A 19,134-nucleotide genomic window follows, 5' to 3' on the forward strand; every position below is an offset into this window, starting at 1 on the left:
CAGTAGTAGTGAAAATGAGCATCCCTCTCTTGTTTCTGTTTTTAGGAGAAATGGATTTAGTTTTTGACCATTGAGTATGATGTTGGCTGTAGGTTTGTCATATAAGGCTTTTATTATGTTGAGGTATGATCCCTCTAATCCCACTTTGTGGAGGGTATTACGAGTTTGTCAAATGCTTTTTCTGCAATGACTGATATGATTATGTGATTTTGTCTCTCAATTTTTTAATGCAAAGTATCACAATTATCGATTTGTGGGTATTATACCAACCTTGCATCCCCAAAATAAATCCTGCTTAGTCATGGCATATGATCTTTCTAATGTAATGCTGGATCTGATCTGTTAGAATTTTGTTGAGGATTTTAGCATCTATGTTCATCAAGAATATTGGCCTATATATCTCTGTTTTTGTGGTGTCTTTATCTGGTTTTGGAATTAGGGTAATGCTGACTTCATAGAAAGAGCTTGGAAGTGAGCCTTCCTATTGAATTTTTTTGAATAGTCTGAGGAGGACAGGTATTTCTTCTTTGAATGCTTGTTAGAACTCCCCTGTAAAGCCAGGGCTTTTGTTTGCTGGAAGATTATTGATTACTGCTTCAATTTCTTCAGTAGTTATTGGCCTATTCAGGGTTTTTTTTTTATTCTTCATGATTGAGTTTTGGGAGCTTTATTTTTCTACTATGTCCATTTCATCTAGGTTGTCCAGTTCAGTAGAATAGAGTTCTTCAAACTATCCTATCTAACAAAGAGGGAATATGTTAATTGACTCTCATGCTGTCATAAAGGAGATGCCCACTGCCAATAAGGAGGGAATATGCTAATTGACTGCCCCACCCTCAAATGTGGTGGCACCATAGCCACAACACGGACAGCAGGGAAGGCCAGTTGTGGGTAATCAAGCCAGCAGGGGAGGCAGTTAAAGGCGACCAGGTCAACAGGGGAAGGCAGTTGGGGGAACCAGGCCTGCAGGGGAGGTCAGTTAGGGGCAACCAGACTGGCAGGGGAGTGTGACCGAGCCTACAGGAAAGGGAAATTGGGGCCAACTGCAGCAGCAGAGGAGGGCAACTGGGGGCAATTGGGCCGGCAGGGGAGCAGTTAGGCATCAATCAGGCTGGCAGGGGAGTGGTTAGAGAATGATCAAGCTGGCAGTCAGAAGCGGTTAGGGGCAATCAGTCAGGCTGGCAAGTGCCTGGCCCATTCTCCAGATTGTGAGAGAGATGTCCAACTGCTGGTTTAGGCCCAATCCCTGTGGGCCTAAACCAGTAGTCGTACATATCCCAAGGGGTCCCAGATTGGAGAGGATGTAGGCTGGGCTGAGGGACACCCCACTCCCCCCCCCGCCCCAGTGCACAAATTTCATGCACCTGGCCTCTACTTTTTTTTCATAATCTGTTGTATTTCTTTGGGATCAGTTGTTACTTCACCTCTTTCATTACTGATTTTATTTGGGTCCTTTCTCTTTGCTTCTTGGTGAGCCTGCCTAGAGGTTCATTAATCTTATTTATCTTTTCAAAGAACCAGCTCTTGGTTTTGTTGATTTTTTGTTGTTTTTTTTTTTGTCTCTATGTTGTTTATTTCCACTCTGATCTTTATTTCCTTCCTTCTGCTTACGCTGGGCTTTCCTTCTTGCTCTGTAACTCTTTGAGTTCTATGGTTAAATAATTTATTACCATTTTTTCTTTTCTTTTTTTCTTCTTCTTTGGTAGGCCTGTAGAGCTATGAAACCTCCCCTTTTTTTAAATATCAAACCTACAAAATTATTGCAAATCCTATGGTAAATAAATCATGTTATATGATTAAGACATGTTTACTTTTCAGAGAACAGTGGAGCATATGAACTAATACTTTGTTATTTGTTTTTTTGTGTTACTTATTAATATATATTTTATTGATTTTTTTACAGAGAGGAAGAGAGGGATAGAGAGTTAGAAACATCGATCAGCTGCCTCTTACACACCCCCTACTGGAGATGTGCCCACAACCAAGGTACATGCCCTTGACCACAATCAAACCTGGGACCCTTGAGTCCGCAGGCCGACGCTCTATCGACTGAGCCAAACCAGTTTCGGCTGTTATTTCTTTATTAATTCTCACCCAAGAATATTTTTTCCATGGATTTTTTTTGGAGAGAGTGGGAGGGGAAAGATAGAGAGAAACATCAATGTGAGAGAGACACATCTATCGGTTGCCTCCCACTCACACCCAGGGGCAGGAAGGGAAACTGCAACCCAGGTAACGGCCTTGACCAGAATTGAATCCACAACCCTTTCAGTCCATGGGCCATGCTCTAACCAATGAGTCAAACCAGCTAGAGCTATACTAATTCTTATATACTTACTAGAGGCTCAGTGCATGAATTCATGCACAGGTGGTGGGGACCCTTGGCATGGCCTGCAGGGATTGGGCCGAAACCGGCAGTACAACATGCCTGCCGCTCCTGCTCATCCTGGCCCTGCTGTGCCTGCAACGGGCTTGTGCCCAGTCAGTCCTGAATAGGAGAGGCTTGCGCCACTACAGCGGGCAGGTGCTCACCAGCTGTGAGCCCTGCATCTGGTGCCTATCCCGAATTGAGTTGGGGGGGGAGGGGAGAGATTCATGATTGGCACTCTGGGCGGGTGGTGGGATGTTCTTGCCAGCCCAGGACCAGGATCTGTCATACTGACATTTGCGCTGGTTGTCGGGAGCCACTTTTATATCATTTCTTCCTTGCAGAGCGTCTAGGGAGGAGAAGGGGTTGCTGTGCTAGAGGCCAACAGCATTGTCAGGATCATGCCAGTGGCACTGGTCCATTGGTGACTGGCTCATTCTCCAGAGATTGGACCTGCAGGACTACTGAGGGAGTGAGTGGCTGCCACTCGGCTGGTGGGCTGGTGGGCTGCTGGAACAGGTCAGTCAGCTGAGCAACACTCCAACTGTGCGAGTGCATCGACCACCAGGGGGCAGCTCCTGTGTTGAGCATCTGCTTCCTGGTGGTCAGTTCACATCATAGCCACCAGTCAACCAGTTATTTGGCTGTATGGTTGCTTAGGCTTTTATATATATACTAGAGGCCTGGTGCAAGAAATTCATGCATGGGTGGGGGTGTTCTTCAGCCCAGCCTGCACCCTCTCTAATCTGGGATCCCTCTCCCAATGCAGACCTGGATTGGGGGCTGGGCCTGGGGCACAAGCAGAAATTTTCTGAATGGGTCCATCATGGTAGGTGGCATGCCAGATCAAAGTGGAGTAGCTATGCCAATAGGGGAACCTGCAAGGAGTTCCACCTGCAAGCCAGCCATAGATATCCAGCTCCCTGGTGACAAGCCAAGCCACTAGTACTGCACTACAGGGTCTGCAGAGCCCATGGGGTGGAAGGCAGCAGCCCCAGGTGTCCCTCATACCTCCTGTTGGCCCTGGCCTCAGCACTGGTCCTGAGTTGGTTTGCATAATACTAACTCATATTCTAGACACCAAGTAACAGATATAAAACCACCCATACTCATTATTTTTGTTTAAAATTAAGCATGATTCATTATTCTGAAAAACTATAAAGAAGGAGAGTCAGCAATTACCCTTTTTTTATATATATATTTTATTGATTTTTCACAGAGAGGAAGAGAGAGGGATAGAAAGTTAGAAACATCGATGAGAGAGAGTCATCGATCAGCTGCCTCTTGCACACCCCCTACTGGGGATGTGCACGCAACCAAGGTACATGCCCTTGACTGGAATCAAATCCGGGACCTTTCAGTCCGCAGGCTGATGCTCTATCCACTTAGCCAAACCGATGCCAGCTACCGTTTTGTTTGTTTTTTTATTTCAAAGAAGAAGGGGGAGAGAGAGAGAGGTAGAAACATCAATGATGAGAGAGAATCACCGATAGGCCGCCCCTGCATGCGCCCTATTGGGAACTGAGCCAGCAATGCGGGTATGTGCCCCTAACTGGAATCAAACCCGGGACCCTTCAGTCTGCAGGCTGACACTATCCATTGAGCAACTAGCTAGAACTCCCCTGCTATTACTATATGAACTATACCTCGGGGTAGCCAAATAGATGCAAGAATAAAAGATTCTAAACTTGAGAGGTTTCTTTGTTTTTCCCCCAGCAAAACAAAATAACATGTAAGTTAATTTTTCTTACAAATAGAGTAACATGTTTTTCTTAAAACAAAAAACAAGAACACCATATTTTAACTAGATAACATCTATTCTGTCAGAATGTAATCTGTTGCTAACCCACCTTACTTAAAAAAAAATCTTCATAGTTGTAAGTATTAACATATATTCCTCCTTTCCCCCACTGACCCCTTCTAGTCCGCCCCACCACCTAATTTTTTTTATAAGAGGAATATTCATCAATAAGCATTAACTCAGCAAGTAGAGACTTTAAGGAATAGCATCTCAACCAGCCAATGTGGCTCGGGTTGAGCATCGACCTATGAACCAAGAGGTTATGTTCAATTCCTTGATCAGGGCACATGCCCAGGGCACAATGAATGACTCTCTCCCATCATCAATGCATCTCTCCCTCCCTCCCTTTCTCTTTCCCTCATCTCTGAAATAAAAAAAAATATATTATAAAAAAAAAAAAGAATGGCATCTCTTTCTAGTGAGTCAAATCTCAGAAATGCAAAAGACTCTCTAAACAACCATGGTCTTAGGTATGGAAACACAGAGCTGGTAGGCTGCCTTCTTTCTCTTTATGTCATCAAACTTGATAAAGAAAAGACCTGGTCAACAGCATTAAGTAAAAATGATGACTTAATAAGGTAATGATTCATTCATGAATAAATATTAATAAACACATTCTAATAAACTTGGCTAATTGTTATTGAAATATTTTACATTCTTTTTCATTTGTGAGAAAAGCAATTTTGTAAATGTTTTTAAGTCCTCCATGTACTACATTTGGCTAAAAAAAATTCTCAATGCTGTATTTTCTAACTTACAAATATGCTAAAACCAGATAGAAAATTTGGGGGAGAGCCAATATACCTAAATCAAAGATAAAAGCAAATATTGCCTCAATGTTTTGACCTCAAATCACTGAGTAAGATGAACTCCTCTGAACTGTATGTTCAACTTGGCAAATAGTCACTGCAGTTAGCTACAAAGCAAAACCAGAGGAGTGGGTATATAGGTGGCTATTAATGGGCCAACAGTGGTTTGTCCCACAGTCTCTGAGAAACAGAGAGCCCAGTAGTGGACTAGACCCTGATAGTTACTAAGCCAGCAGAGTAGTGATTACAGAGGTTGACAGATAAAAAATTCCAACAAGTTTTATCTATGATAACTATACTGGCAACTTACTGACTATATATATTTTCAATTTAAATGTTTGATTATGGAAAAGTTAAAACACACACACACACACACACACACACACACACACATATATATATATATGTTTATATATATACAACACTATAATGAATTCCATTACCATCACTGAGTTTTAATAATTAGCCAATCATGTTTCATCTATACCTTCCACTCACTTATAGTGCCCATATTATTCTGAAACAAGTCTAGATCATATCATTTCACCTATAAATATTTCAATACTAGCGGCCAGGTTCACGGATTCATGCACATTGAAAAGAAATTAATTAGAATATTTTAATATCACTATTCACTCTTTATAAGTGTCAGAGATGAAAGAAAATTAATAAAATGTACATGAAAATAATATATAAATTCAATAAACAATAACATGATATAACAACAAAGACATATGAAAAAAGATGATATAAAAACAAAAAGATGATATAAAAACAAAAACATGACATAAAAAAATCGTTAAAAACAATGATTGATACATTGATTAAACTTATTCTAATATCTCCCAGTATAGCACATTAAGACTAAAAACGCTTTCAGAATGCTTGACTAATTTCCCTTGTGATGAAGTATTTACAACTTTAACGTCACACGCTCTTTGAACTCGAGAGAAGGCAACGTATTTCATCAGAGAAACTTAGGGATAGGCAAAATTGACATGTAACACCACATGTGTTACGTTCCACCACAACTGTGTTCGGTAACTGTATCCTCATTTACCTCATTTTCGCTATGAAGGCAGTTTCTACCAGTAGTGGTAGTACTTGTTGATGACTGGTTTCTTTCAGCTTCAGAGGTACATTGTACCAAACGTCGTTTTTCAGACACATTCTGTTGACACCACTGTCTTCTTTCACGTGTGCCAATTGCTGTTCTTCAGTCATATTCTGTAGACGAATTCGCCTTCTTTCGGATGGAGAAACATATGGTGGCAATTCTTGGTCATCAGGCATATTATATCGACGACAACGCTTTATTTGGGGATTGTTCTCGACAATTAGTCTGACAAGAGTCCTCTTTGCACTGTCGCTGTTCTGTGCCCCGCTGCCGTGCTTAACAACAGAAGCGTAGAGAGCGATGGGCACTGGAGCTGAGACTGGCTCCTGGCTCTCAGAAACTGTAGTAGTTTCATCCACTGAATTATAATCTTCAACTTCAGATTCCTCAATGACATCACTGATTTTCTGCTATGGCTCCAGCTCCCCCTCCTCACATTCCATAAACAGGTCCAGGTCCGTGTCCTCCATGCTCCTGTGGTCGCCGCCGGTAGTCTGACCCAGAGAAGGCGCCATCGCCTAAAGGGACCTTACGTTTAAATGGTAAACACCGCTGAAGTTTTACTCTTCAGGACAGCCCAGGAAGGTGCCAGAGAGCAATGAGGTACTGTTGGCGTGAACCTGATAATAACCAAATAGTCCATTTACTTTCTAAACCTCCACACAACTTTCCGTTACCACTTCTGGTTCTTCCAAAGTATTGGGCTTCTCTGGGTCCCGGATAGTTTGAATCAAATCATAAACCTCTAGCGCTTTCTCTTCCATGATCCGGGGCTGCCGGTCAAAGAGGCCCGAGAGCCACAGGACCCTGCTCAGCGTCCAGGAGAGCAGCCCTGACGCCCGCTTCATCCTCACGCTCCGCCATCCCTGGCGACTGTCCCACCCGAGCCGCCGTCTTCCAGCAGCTGGCCTCGCGATTTATCAACTTCCTGGTCTTCCAAAGGGCCAAGACCAACCTAAAAGTGTCCAGGGGAGCAGGGAATGGGCCTAAAGTTCTAATTTTAATCTGCTCCTGTTTGATAAAATAATTCACACCACATACAGTTCCATTTGTATTGACTAAAGGAGAGAAGTTGGGGGTAGGAAGAAAGAAAATATTACTTAAATAATAGAAGTGAACATGAGCCCCTGTGTGAAAATCTTGGTAAGATGCTCACTGCTATTGAAAGCTTCACTTACCTCTAGCTCAGTTAACATGATCTATCAAAGCGGTGGGTTTGTGTCAAATCAAAATTTTCTTTTTGGTATTTCTTTCAATCTTTTCAAACAGTGACCCATTTTTTGTTGTTCTATTTGGTTAATATGTACCCCTTCCAGACGCCCTATTTTATATCAGAAATGAAGGGAGCTGTTCTGCAAGGGTCTCCCTCTTGAGAGGTAAATGAAATGGCTCACATATGCCCAATTTATTTAGGTCTTCTTCAGGAATAGCGTTCTGTGGCCCAAGATGATCTGAGGGCACAGTATTCCAGATTTGGTATAAACCTGCCCATTCTGGGGAGATAATAACAAAATTCAATCTTTCCAATATATACTGCCTTTTGTGTACCAGACACTGAGTACTGTGGAAGATACAAAAATTTGGCATATGGTTCCTGCAGTCCCCAACGACATTTTCAAATATCTAACACATAGTAGGAAATTACAAGTATCCCAAGCTCTATGAGGTTAGGAGAAGTTACATCCAGTTACAGTTGGAGCTGGAAGGCGGGAATGGTGTCAGTTCAGTGACAATGTCATAAAGGGTATGTAAAAATAGGACAGGGCAGGGAATCTTGGAAAGGAAAGGATAGAGAAATTGTATTCCTCAGAGCATGTTTCACTTCTTTAGAGCATAGAGCAGATGGAAAAGAAATTTTACCATTAGCTATAGTCAAAATATTTTGACTACAAGCATAGTAATTAATAATCAAATAGGTTACACCTAATATATCAATATTTTACCTCTAAACCAAATCATTCTGTCTAACCACAAGAAATTTATGTACAATGAAAACTTACAAACAGGAATTGAATTACCAAAATGCCCCGAGAAATAATACATATACACATACCCCATAGAGAAAAAAGAAATTTTGTTTGTTTCCTAATCATAGTGAGGTGTGGGGAAAATGTTCATTTAAACTCCAGCTTCATCAATGTACAGCTATCACAGAATCCTTTTAGGCCTTCAGTGCAATCATAATACAGGATGAATCCCTGGCATTTTGTTCTAAAACCCACAAATGAAATGGTAATGCGCCCAGCTGCAGCTCCCTTCCTGAATTTCAGAAGCTCTGGGTGTCGCACACATGCAGCTCTGTATCACTTCACACAAAAGACTGGCAACTAGCCAAGAAGTCTCTGTATGGTATATATTCCCCAAGGTTTAAGAACTGCCACTTAATTACAATTCAGTCATAAAACGACAGGTACTTTTAGGACATTATCCCAATATAAAACAAATTCAATTCAAATTTATTTAATAAAGGTATTCCTCCAAATTGCAATATACAGTATAAAGACAGTAAAGTATATAACCTATATTTTTAAAAAGATCTATAATTGTAATTCCATTTCATTAAGATATTCTAAGATAATTCTTAAAATTTCCTCAGATTACGATTTCCTTATAATTTTACCAACAGCAAGAAAGCCCACCGCACACAGAGATTTAACTGTATTTGGAAACTTTTCCATAAGCAGTTAATCACGTTGCTAATTAAAAATCAAGATGAATGAATGTTTTAATATCTGGAACATGTAGGTTGACATGACCAACAATAATGAATGTGAGATAGATATCTCAAGAATGATCTTATTTTCTGTTTTACAACCCTTCCGAAATGCATAATTCTATCAATTAGGTAGCTACGTAATTCTAGTATGTAAGTTTCCTGAGAAAAAGGGAGGGGAAAATAAAGAAAACACCTTCAATAGCTTGGCTAATACTTAACTTTCGTAGAAAGTTTTACAAGAGCAAATAACAATAAACTGAACACTAGCCTTTCTATGAAAAGCTTAGGAAGATTTTCATCTTTACTGAAATGTTCATCTACTTCTAGCTTCTCTTTCTCCCATGGCTGGACATCTTCCATACAAAGGATCACTGATATATTAGTGATCTGAATGACTGAACTTTAAAATGTTATATTCAACAATCACAATTTAATAATGTTAAGCTTGTCAAAATTTAAGACTTAAGAAGCCAACTGATCTTTTTTTTCTCCTTTTGATGAACACCTTTCTACAATACAACTATCAACTAAAGATGATGTAGAAAGGATTAGCACACAACTTCAGTAGAAAATGTAAATTGAACATATTTGGAGTTTAAATTTCCACCCAGCCTACTACCACTTCATATGACAATCAAGGGCTATATAGGAAAAACACACACACACACAAAAACCTTCCACCCTGACCAGTCCGACCATGGGATCAAACCCGCAATCTAAGTATGTGCCCTAATGGGGAATCCAACCCTGTGTATGGGACAATGCTCCAATTAACTGAGTCACACCAATCAGGATGAGACATGAGTTTTTAAAGTCATATTCCCAGGTCTGCCCCCAAAAGAGCAGCTTGGTTTATAGCCTAATTGCTTAAATAATTCCAGATATTCTGACAAATCATACTGGTTTCCCCTTCTGAAACTTTCATTGCATGATAAGGGGACAGTGATGGAATGCTCCCCATCCTCTCACCCATGATAACTTCCATTGTTATTCCCTTGTCTTGTTCAGGTAGAACTTTCCTCTGGTCAACAGTATCATCATTATGAATATCCCCACTATAGGCAACATTCAGCAATTCCCATTCTTCTTCCAATCAAATCAAGGAAGGAAGAAATAGAAGAAAGGGAAGTAGGGAGAATATTTGCAAATAGTTTTCATGAGTTTCTCCTTTCCCCCCCCTTCATTACTACCCTCCTCAGATCTCACCCGAGAACATAGAAGCCATGTAATTCACTGCTATTCTCAAGTTTGTTTTCAGCTGTACTTTTGATAGTACCATTAGGCAGTAGGGCTTTGAAGTATTCTGGTTGAGCAATTATTTAATGAATGCATTTTAAATTTATTCCCTACTTTGTAAATTATACTATGGAAAAAAAACTTTCAAAGAAAGCCTTTAACTGGCCTTTCCCACTTCAGTGTCAAAAGCCTTTTGAATTAAGTAAACTGATTAAAACAACTGTTCATCATAATTTTCTAGTCAAGGAAATAAATTTGCTTCACACCAAAGTTAAAATTGTAAAATACATTGACTTTCTAAGGATATGGATTGTTAAACATCACTGTAATCTAAATAACCTAGATCTAAGTAGTTCTAAAAAGAGATACTTAACTTTATTGTCATTTATATGAAAATCTCCTCCTAAAAAATTTGATATTTAAAAAAAAAATAGCTACACATAAAATTTCTGACAATCATCTGCAGAGAAGTAGGAGAATGGAGCTATTCTGGAAGAGGGGACATTGTCACAGTAGTTTTTTATACAAAGAAATTAAATTTTTAGGGATTATGTAACAAAATATTAACTTGCACCATAGAAACATGGGTTTGTACCATATTCTTCAATTAAAAAAAAAAAGGAATTGTAATGAACAACAAAGAAATAGATATTTTTCATTTTCCTAAAGATTATTGGGATAGACAAGGAACATAAGGTGGGTAAAAAGAGGGGGCCAGGAAGTTGAAAGGAACAATGCAAAGTAAAAGCTAAGTGAATAGGATAGGCATTCCTGATGGCTCCAGGCCCATGAGTAAATCTTAAAAGAACTAAAAGGAGGTGTTAGCAGTAGCAACTGGCTTAGAGATTGGTGAGGAAGGGGAGCGAGGAAATGAAAAAACACTTGCACACTCATAGGAAGAAATATCACTTCTAGGAAAATATTAATACTTACCAGTATGTACTGTAGCTACTACAATCCATACACACTGTGTGCTGAGCTTTATCTTGTTTTTCTGATTTCTTATGGTTGGTTAAGGGTACTTGTGCATCTTCATAATGCTTCTTTGCATGGCCGTTCACATACCTTACAAAAACCAAATGAAAAATTATTTTAATCTAAATATTGCTTTGGAAGTTAAAGTAGTAGGAGATGATGATAAAATTAGATGGTAAACAAACTAGAGTAAGAAAGAATTCTTCCTTATAAGAGCATTCAATCATTTATTTATTAAATTGAATACTTAATTGAATGCTCCTTTTTCTGCAATCAAATATGACAATCAACTTGTGCTTTACAGCATATATACAAAGATGCACCCACTGGTGCATGATTGAGATTGCAGAGGGACTCAGGAGGTTGGCCAGCCAGGGAAGAACCACAGGAGGGCTCCAGGGCCTGTCTAGCCTATCTTATTCAGTCCTGATGAGCTGGACCCCAGCAGCAAGTTAATCTACTGGTCAGAGCATCTGCTCCCTTGTGGTCAGTGCATGTGATAGCGAGAGGCTGAGTGGCCTTGGCATATCATTGGCATATTACGTTTTGATGGGTTGAATAGCTGACTGGTTGACCAGACACTTAACGTATTAGGCTTTTATTATATAGTATGTTTAAATGATTAGTGTAAATGTCAGTAATAAAGTAGTAAGTGTATTACTGCCAATATTAAGATTGGCAATGTTTTGGCTAATATGTAAATACATCAATCAAATGTTAACAGTTTTATATAAAAAATGGCTAATATAAAAATAAGTATTTCCCTCAACTAGTTTTAGATTTTAACTAGGCAATTTGGTCTAAAAAGGAAAATGTCAATATATGTCACACATTTCTAACAATGAGCACAAAAAAGTTTTTAGATAACTTAAATGGGATGGTATTATGAAGACCAATAAATATATAACTCAAATATGCTGATAAACTATGTTTTCTAGTTGAAAAAATATTCAATTTTAGACTTCCCTACAGATAAGTGGTCTAAAATTACTAAAATCAGAATCTATGTCAATCAACACATAATAAAAGGGAATTAACCAATCAGCTATGTAAAATGAAAATCCAAATGCAGACTACTCTCACTTGTTTAATCTACTTAATCATATTCCTCTAAAACTATATAAAATGTTTAAATTTAAGATTCTGTGCAAATGGAAACAGACTACCTGCATAGTCTAGGAAATTTTCAATTTATTTTCTCAAAACCTGCTTAAAGAATTGTTTATTGCTTGCTATTAATAACACTAGTATCTCCAATTTTTTAGTTTGGTCTTTTTGTTGGCATATGACCTTCAAGATTTAGGTTGTAGAGCACTATGAGACAACTGGAGAACAGAACTATATAAATTTTATTGCATTATTAATTCTCACCTCTCAAAATCTAGGAGAGGAATCTGTCTCTTCAAGTGCAGAATTTAAGTGCTTGTACATTTCTTCTGTTTTAAAAAAGTGTTATCTGTACAAAGTATTTTCAGGTTCCCCAAATCCTAGAGATTTCAAAACCACAACAGCCAAAATTAAGAAATATGCAGTTAACATTTTCCAAAGGTACTCTTAAGTGTACATGGAAAAAAATATTAAATTTCAGGGCTCAAAATGTAAAAAATCAAAAGTTAACTGAATAAAGATGCTCTCTTCATGCAATGAGGGTTTTAAAATAACAATGGGGAAGCAGTCCTAATAAATATGATATAGATTTCAGTCTGTGTGACTTAGTATAATTTCCCATCCCCTGCTGCTAAACTTTTAACTTTGAAGCAAATTCAAAGTGGATTTTTTTAAGCTACAAGAACAATAGATATAAATGTGCTACTGCCAGGCTAAAAGAACACAAAGGTTGATATTTGAGTTTGTGTCAAAAGAAGAGTTACTTCAGTAACATCATTTTGAAACCAAGAACTGGGAGGAAACTCAGGCTTGAACCAGGATGGGGTTGGGGATGGGGAATTAGGTCCCTGGAAAACAAAAGTATCTTAATATAACAATGAAACATTTGACATATCTTAGAAATTAACTATGAACTCCACAGTGAGAACATTATCAAGGGAATTCCTTTTGCTGTAATATTTTAGTGTTACTTTTTCTTTCTTTTTTCTTCTTCTTCAGAAGAATGATGTAATACCTGGGATTTGAATCAAAAATCAGTAAATTAGGTGGAGATGGGGTAGGTAATAGGTGAAACAAGCTCGGCCATGTGCTGATGATTGCTGAAACTGGTCACCCTAATAAAAGTTTTAAAAACAACCATGAGGTAAACTTTTATTTAAATACTAGAGGATCGGTGCACAAAATTAGTGCATGGGTAGGGTCCCTAGGCCTGGCCAGCGATCAGGGTGGATCAGGGCCTTTTGGCTGCCAGCTGGGGCCTCCCTTCCCTTGCTGCCAATTGCTGGCCTGGACCTGCCTTCTTTCTGTGCTGCCCCCTGGTGGTCAAATATGTCATAGCAAGCGATCAGTCTCCCAGTTGAACTCCCAGGGGACAATTTACATATTAGGCTATTATATAGAGAGATTTCAAAGTTCCCATATATCATCTTTTCAATCAAATATTACTAGGTTTAGGTTATCTTGATCATCAAATGAATTCTAAGTATCAATATAAAGGGTTTCTCCCCTAGATTTTCCTTAGTTGTACCACTGGGGGGGAAAGAACCCAACTGATTCTATGGGGACAGATAAACTCTACAGAGAATTACACATTATGATTAAGCAATGGTGATAAATAAACCCAAATCAAACCATTAACATGAAGCTTAAAGGCAAACTGAAAAATGCAAGTAGGGAAGCCAAGCAATAAGTATGTCACCTACCTTCCACAGTGGACACTTGAACAAGTCAAACAGACCCAGGGGCTTTTGTTGGATCGGCACACTAATAAAAAGAAAAATACACAATATACCAATTGTACATGTTAATTTTCAATTTCTCCCCTAATCTGTAATGTCATACCCTATGATTCAGTTGTGAATTCCATGTCAGCGTAGGTGTACTGTGCTCACAGATCCCTGCCCTGTGAGAGCACTGACACGAAGAGACAGCCTAATTAGTTCTACTGAGAAGAATGTAAATGCACATACTCAGCAGCTGCTCATTTTAATTGTTGATTCAAACAGTTTAATTACTAGTTAAATACATATTTACTTTTTTCTTTTATTACTTATTCCTTTTACCAGTATCTGACAAAATTGGTAAGTCTATTTTCTCGTAGCATATTTAAAATTTTAAATTTATCTTTCATTAAAAGCATTTTAAGTCTAATGTGTAATCACGTCTTTGCCATGTAGATCACATCCTACATAATAAAGAGGGAATATGCAAATTGACCATCACTCCCCCCAAAGATGGCTGTGCCCACAGCGGAGGCAGGGTTTCCATAACAAGCCTTAAGGAGCAATCAGCCAGGGTTTCCATAACAAGCCTTAAGGAGCAATCAGCCGGGACCTGAGGCTGCACCCCCACAACCTCCATGGGGCTTAATGGGGGGCCTCAGGCCACGACCCCGCCCTGGTGCCAGACTGGGCGACCTCAGGTCATGCCCCCACCTTGGCACCAGGCCAGGGGACCTGAGGCTGCACCCCCTGCCCAGCAGGGCTTGACAGGGGACCTCAGGCTGCACCCTCCCCTGGTGCCAGGCAGGGGGACCTGAGGCCATGCCCCCACACCTCAAAGTGGTCCTGCCCTGGTTCTTGGCCATGGAACCTCAGGCTGCTCCTCCCACCCCAGTGCCAGGCTGCACCCCCCATCTGGCAGGGGTTGGCAGTGACTTCAGGCCTCGCCACCCCGCCCCAGTGCCGGGCCAGGGGACCTGAGGCTGCCTGCACCTCCTGCCCGGTGGGGCTTGACAAGGGTGGGACTGGCCAGGTCTGGATCTCACCCAATGGGGGAGGGGCCAGCCGGATCTGGGTCTTGTGCAATTTTTAGGTGCACTTGGGTGGGTGGGGACTTGACTCTGGAACCCGTGGTTTCCCCCAGACTCTGACAGAAGATTTTCATATACATTTTACTTAGTTTCTTTCATCTCTGACACTTCTTTTATTTAAAAAAAAAAAAGGGGGGGGGGCAAATACCAATATTAAAATACTTCCTTTAATTAATCCCCATTTAATGTGCATGAATTTCAGGCCACTAGTACTATTATAAATGACAATTTTCAGTTTATTTAGTAAAGACATAACTTAAGGATACAATTAGGAGCACTAAACCCAATTCTTCCCAAATCAATGTCTCAGTTACATAAAATATAACTCTAAATATGACAACTGCATATAATTCTTACTGAGAGTGTAATCAGAACATTAATTATTTTACTTTAAGTATTATGGAGTGGGGAAGGATAACAGGGTTATGAATATTTTTAAAATATTAATTGCAATTTTACTTGTTTATTCAACTTTTTTTCCAAAAAGCCCAATAAATATAACAATGATTTTCAAAAGGGAAGGGATATAAACATCACCTGGGAAGATTTTTCAAAACACATGTTCTGCTGAGGCAGAAAGAACGTGTATTTTGAGAAAAGCAGCTTCGCAGACAACTGCCTAATAATACAACCCCTTGAGAACCACTAGTTAGCCTCCTAGGAGGATGCGAGGAGCAGCACAGCACAGCCACACACACACACACACAGGATTATAGTAAATCCATTGTCTGGCATATAACATGTGTTCAATAAACATGTTGATCAACCAAAAGACTTGTATGCATGCATATATGCATAACCAATGGACACAGACAATAGGGAGGTCAGAGCCTGTGCTTGAAAGTGGGAGCAGGCTAGGAGAGGTCAATGGAAGAAAAAGGAGACATGTAAAACTTTCAACAATAAGAATTTTAAAAATAGTAATAAACATTTGTTGAAAGTAAGTTTAAATTTCTTAGTTTAAAATAGCAAGCTCTTCCAAAACCTGGTCCCTACCTTACTGCTCTTGCCTTATACAACACAACAGGTCTTTCTCACAGTTAAGAAAAATTAACCAGACCTAGCTGGTTTGGTTCAGTGGATGGAGCATTGGCCAGAGGATTGAAGGGTCCCTGGTTTGATTCCGGTCAAGGGCAAGTACCTTGGTTGCAGGCTCAATCCTGCAACCAATCTATGTGTCTCTCTCACATCGATATTTCTCTGTCTCTCCTCCTCCTTAGGTGAGGGGGGAGAGAGAGAGAGAGAGAGAGAGAGAGAGAGAGAGAGAGAGAGAGAGAGAGAGAGGGAGGGAGGGAGGGAGGGAGGGAGGGAGGGAGGAAAGAAAACTTACTCAAAATGGAGAATAAGGTGAATCAAGAACTATAAATCCTTCAAATATGTAATGAAACATTTTTAATAGGTCCTCCTAAAGATATTTTATTATAGTACCACTAGAGGCTGAATGCATGAAATTCATGCAAGGGGCTTGGAGCTGCATCTGGAAAGTTGTCTGGAAGGTCATTCGGCCATCCGGTCTATTTAGCATATTATGCTTTTATTATTATAGATTGTCTGATCTGGTTCTATAGATTAGGAACCAAATTCTATTAGGTTAAGGTAAATTTGTAAATTTTTATTCAGTAGAGATTTCTGTCCAACAGAATCCAAAGGTTTTACTACCCTGTAGGACATGAACCAATTTTGTACCTAATGGAGCTATTTAAATGTTCTTTCTTTAGTGTCAACATACACTCAATTCCTCAAATGCTTTTGGAATCAGCTTTACCATCCTGCTGTTTCCCTAATAGTGAGTTAAATAAATCTATGACATATGGTCATTCTGTATTTGTTTGGGAAGAGCAGAGTGGACAAAGAATAATAAAAGAACAGTGATATTCTGACCAGCAGGGCTCTATTTTTGTATTAGTTTTATATTGATAAAGAGAGAGACAAAAGAGAGAGAGAAGCATCTTTGTGAGAGCACATCAATGGCTGTCTCCTGCATGCACCCCAACAAGGATCAAGCCACAACCCTGGCCTGTGTTCTTGATTGGGAATTGAACCAGCAACCTCCTGTGCACTGGATGCTCAACCAACTGAACCACACATGGGCCAGAGCTCTAACCTACTCTTGAATATGAAGGCTTTGAACGTAAAATCCCTTTCCAGTTAGCCAAAGACGCAGTGAGAAAATCTTTATTTTACATTATTTGCCAGCGCATCCTAAAGGTATCTGAGTTTTTTACTCAGTTGGGTCCAATTTTGTTATGTTTTTGTAAGCTACATGACAGAAAGGCTAAGAAGGATACCTGCCAAACTGCTAACAATTATTTTAGGCAAGTACATGAGAAAACTGTTTTTGGAGGGAAACTGTTGGCTTTTTATTTGTACACTCCTGTGGTACTGGGATTTATGTCAACAAGAAGATGATGTATTTATAGTTTGAAAAGAAAGTCCTAAAATGATATTTTTAAGAAGGAAAATAGCCCTACCTGGTTTGGCTCAATGGATAGTGTCGGCCTATGGACTGAAGAGTCCCAGGTTCTTTTCCATGCACATGCCTGGGTTGCAGGCTCAATCCCAGTAGGGGGTGTGCAGGAGGCAGCCAATGAATGATTCTCTCTCATCACTGATATCTGAATCTCTCTCTCCCTCTTCCTTCCTTTCTAAAATCAATAGAAATGTTTTAATAAAATAAAAATAAATTAGAAAACAGCAAAAAAAAATTTTTACTCTTAGTGAATAGTAAGAAACCCTATAACTCAATTTGGGAAAAAATAACTATTGAAGTTTAATATTATCCTCACGTAATTATAATTGTTATAATAGTAACTATGAGCCCAATATTTTAACTACCTAGAGTTCTTTTTAATAATGAGATATTTATTATTATTTTAAATGAAAAATCTATAGCTAAATCACTATTACTTTGATATGTTTCCTACCAAGTGTTTCTCTCCCCTCCCCCCCATAGTTGTAAATATACACACAGTACATAAAATTTTATAATCTAACTAGTGGCCCACTGCATGGATTCATGCACATTGAAAGGAAATTAATTAGAAGGTGGCTGGCAGGGCAGGACTGGGCGAGACAAGCCAGACATGCCCTGAAGCCAACCTACAGCAGTCCCTCCCCAGGCAGCCACACCTGGGGCACACCATGGCTCGAAGGTCATCTGCGGAGTAAGCGGGATCCCTCTGGCAGGTGGGGTGCCTCAGCCTGGCCCTCGGGATCAGCCGAAACTGGCTCTCCTACATCCCCAGAGGGATCCTAGGGTGTGAGAGAGCACTCTGCAAAGTTGCTGTCATACAGAGTTTGGAACTCAAATGCAAGTGTGCAGTAAATCAGATTCAGGACCAACTGTGCCCCAGCAACAACATAATCCATGGCCAAAGGTGGAATCGTGCAACCCCATGAGGATTTGGGCTCCCTCCTCTCTGGTTCTGGGGTGCGTCACCTGAGAACCACCGATGCTAAGTCACAGCAGCTCAGTAGTAAACCAGATTCGGGGCTGACAGTGCCCAAACAACAACATAACCCATGGTCAAAGGTGGAATTTCGGGGCCCAGCAAGGAATTGGACTCCCTCCTCTCTGGTCCCAGGGTGCATCACCTGAAAAGCGCCACTGCCCCCTGGTGGTCAGTGTGCATCATACCTACTGGCCACTTTGAAAGGGTTAATGTTATGTTAAGCTGGTTGCTTAGCCTTTTATATATACTGTATATAGACTAATGGCCCGGTGCACGAATTTGTGCACATTGTAATAAAATTAATTAGAAGAAATATTTTAATACCGCTATTTGCTCTTTCTCTATAATAGAAGTGTCAAATTCATGATTTACAACGGCAGATCAAAACGTGTGTGAGTGGTGCCAGTGAGAGCTTTATATGTATTGCACATGGAAGAGTCAACTTAGCCTTTTATAGATATATAATAAACTTACTTAATTAGACCCTCTTTCTGATTTAGTTAACCTTTTTCCAGCTCAGTGAAGCACCCCAAATTCTCTTTCAGGTAATTGTCAGCAACACAACAGTAAATATCAACACAAAGCAGATTATTATTGTAGATCATGCAGGAAGAACAAAGGGAAAAATACTTAACTGCATCAGTGTTTGACTACATTCTGCACAATGAGAATACCTGAAGTCATTTTCAAGGTCCACCAGTTCTTTTCATTCAAATCAAGCTTTCTAAATCTCCATTTTCT

The 19,134-nt window shown here is 39.8% G+C and overlaps 1 protein-coding gene across 6 annotated transcripts in view; it reads right to left on the minus strand.

Moving 5' to 3' along the window:
* The window catches only part of USP3 (ubiquitin specific peptidase 3), an 85,376-nt gene that overhangs the window by 40,254 nt on the left and 25,988 nt on the right, over nt 1-19,134 (minus strand). For 4 of the 6 annotated variants that reach the window (XM_045581803.1, XM_036439671.2, XM_036439680.2 and 1 more), the window contains exons 2-3: nt 13,833-13,893; nt 10,981-11,112 (exon numbers count right to left, since the gene is read on the minus strand). In XM_045581803.1, the coding sequence (XP_045437759.1) occupies nt 10,981-11,112; nt 13,833-13,893 (193 nt within the window). Of the gene's footprint in view, nt 1-8,878; nt 8,971-10,980; nt 11,119-12,393; nt 12,510-13,832; nt 13,900-19,134 lie in introns of those variants that run through there. The other 2 variants (XM_036439701.2, XM_036439696.2) reach the window with 2 other exon arrangements.

The sequence above is a fragment of the Pipistrellus kuhlii genome, unplaced genomic scaffold (assembly GCF_014108245.1).
Source record: "Pipistrellus kuhlii isolate mPipKuh1 unplaced genomic scaffold, mPipKuh1.p scaffold_m20_p_1, whole genome shotgun sequence".
NCBI classification, from domain to species: Eukaryota; Metazoa; Chordata; class Mammalia; order Chiroptera; family Vespertilionidae; genus Pipistrellus; species Pipistrellus kuhlii.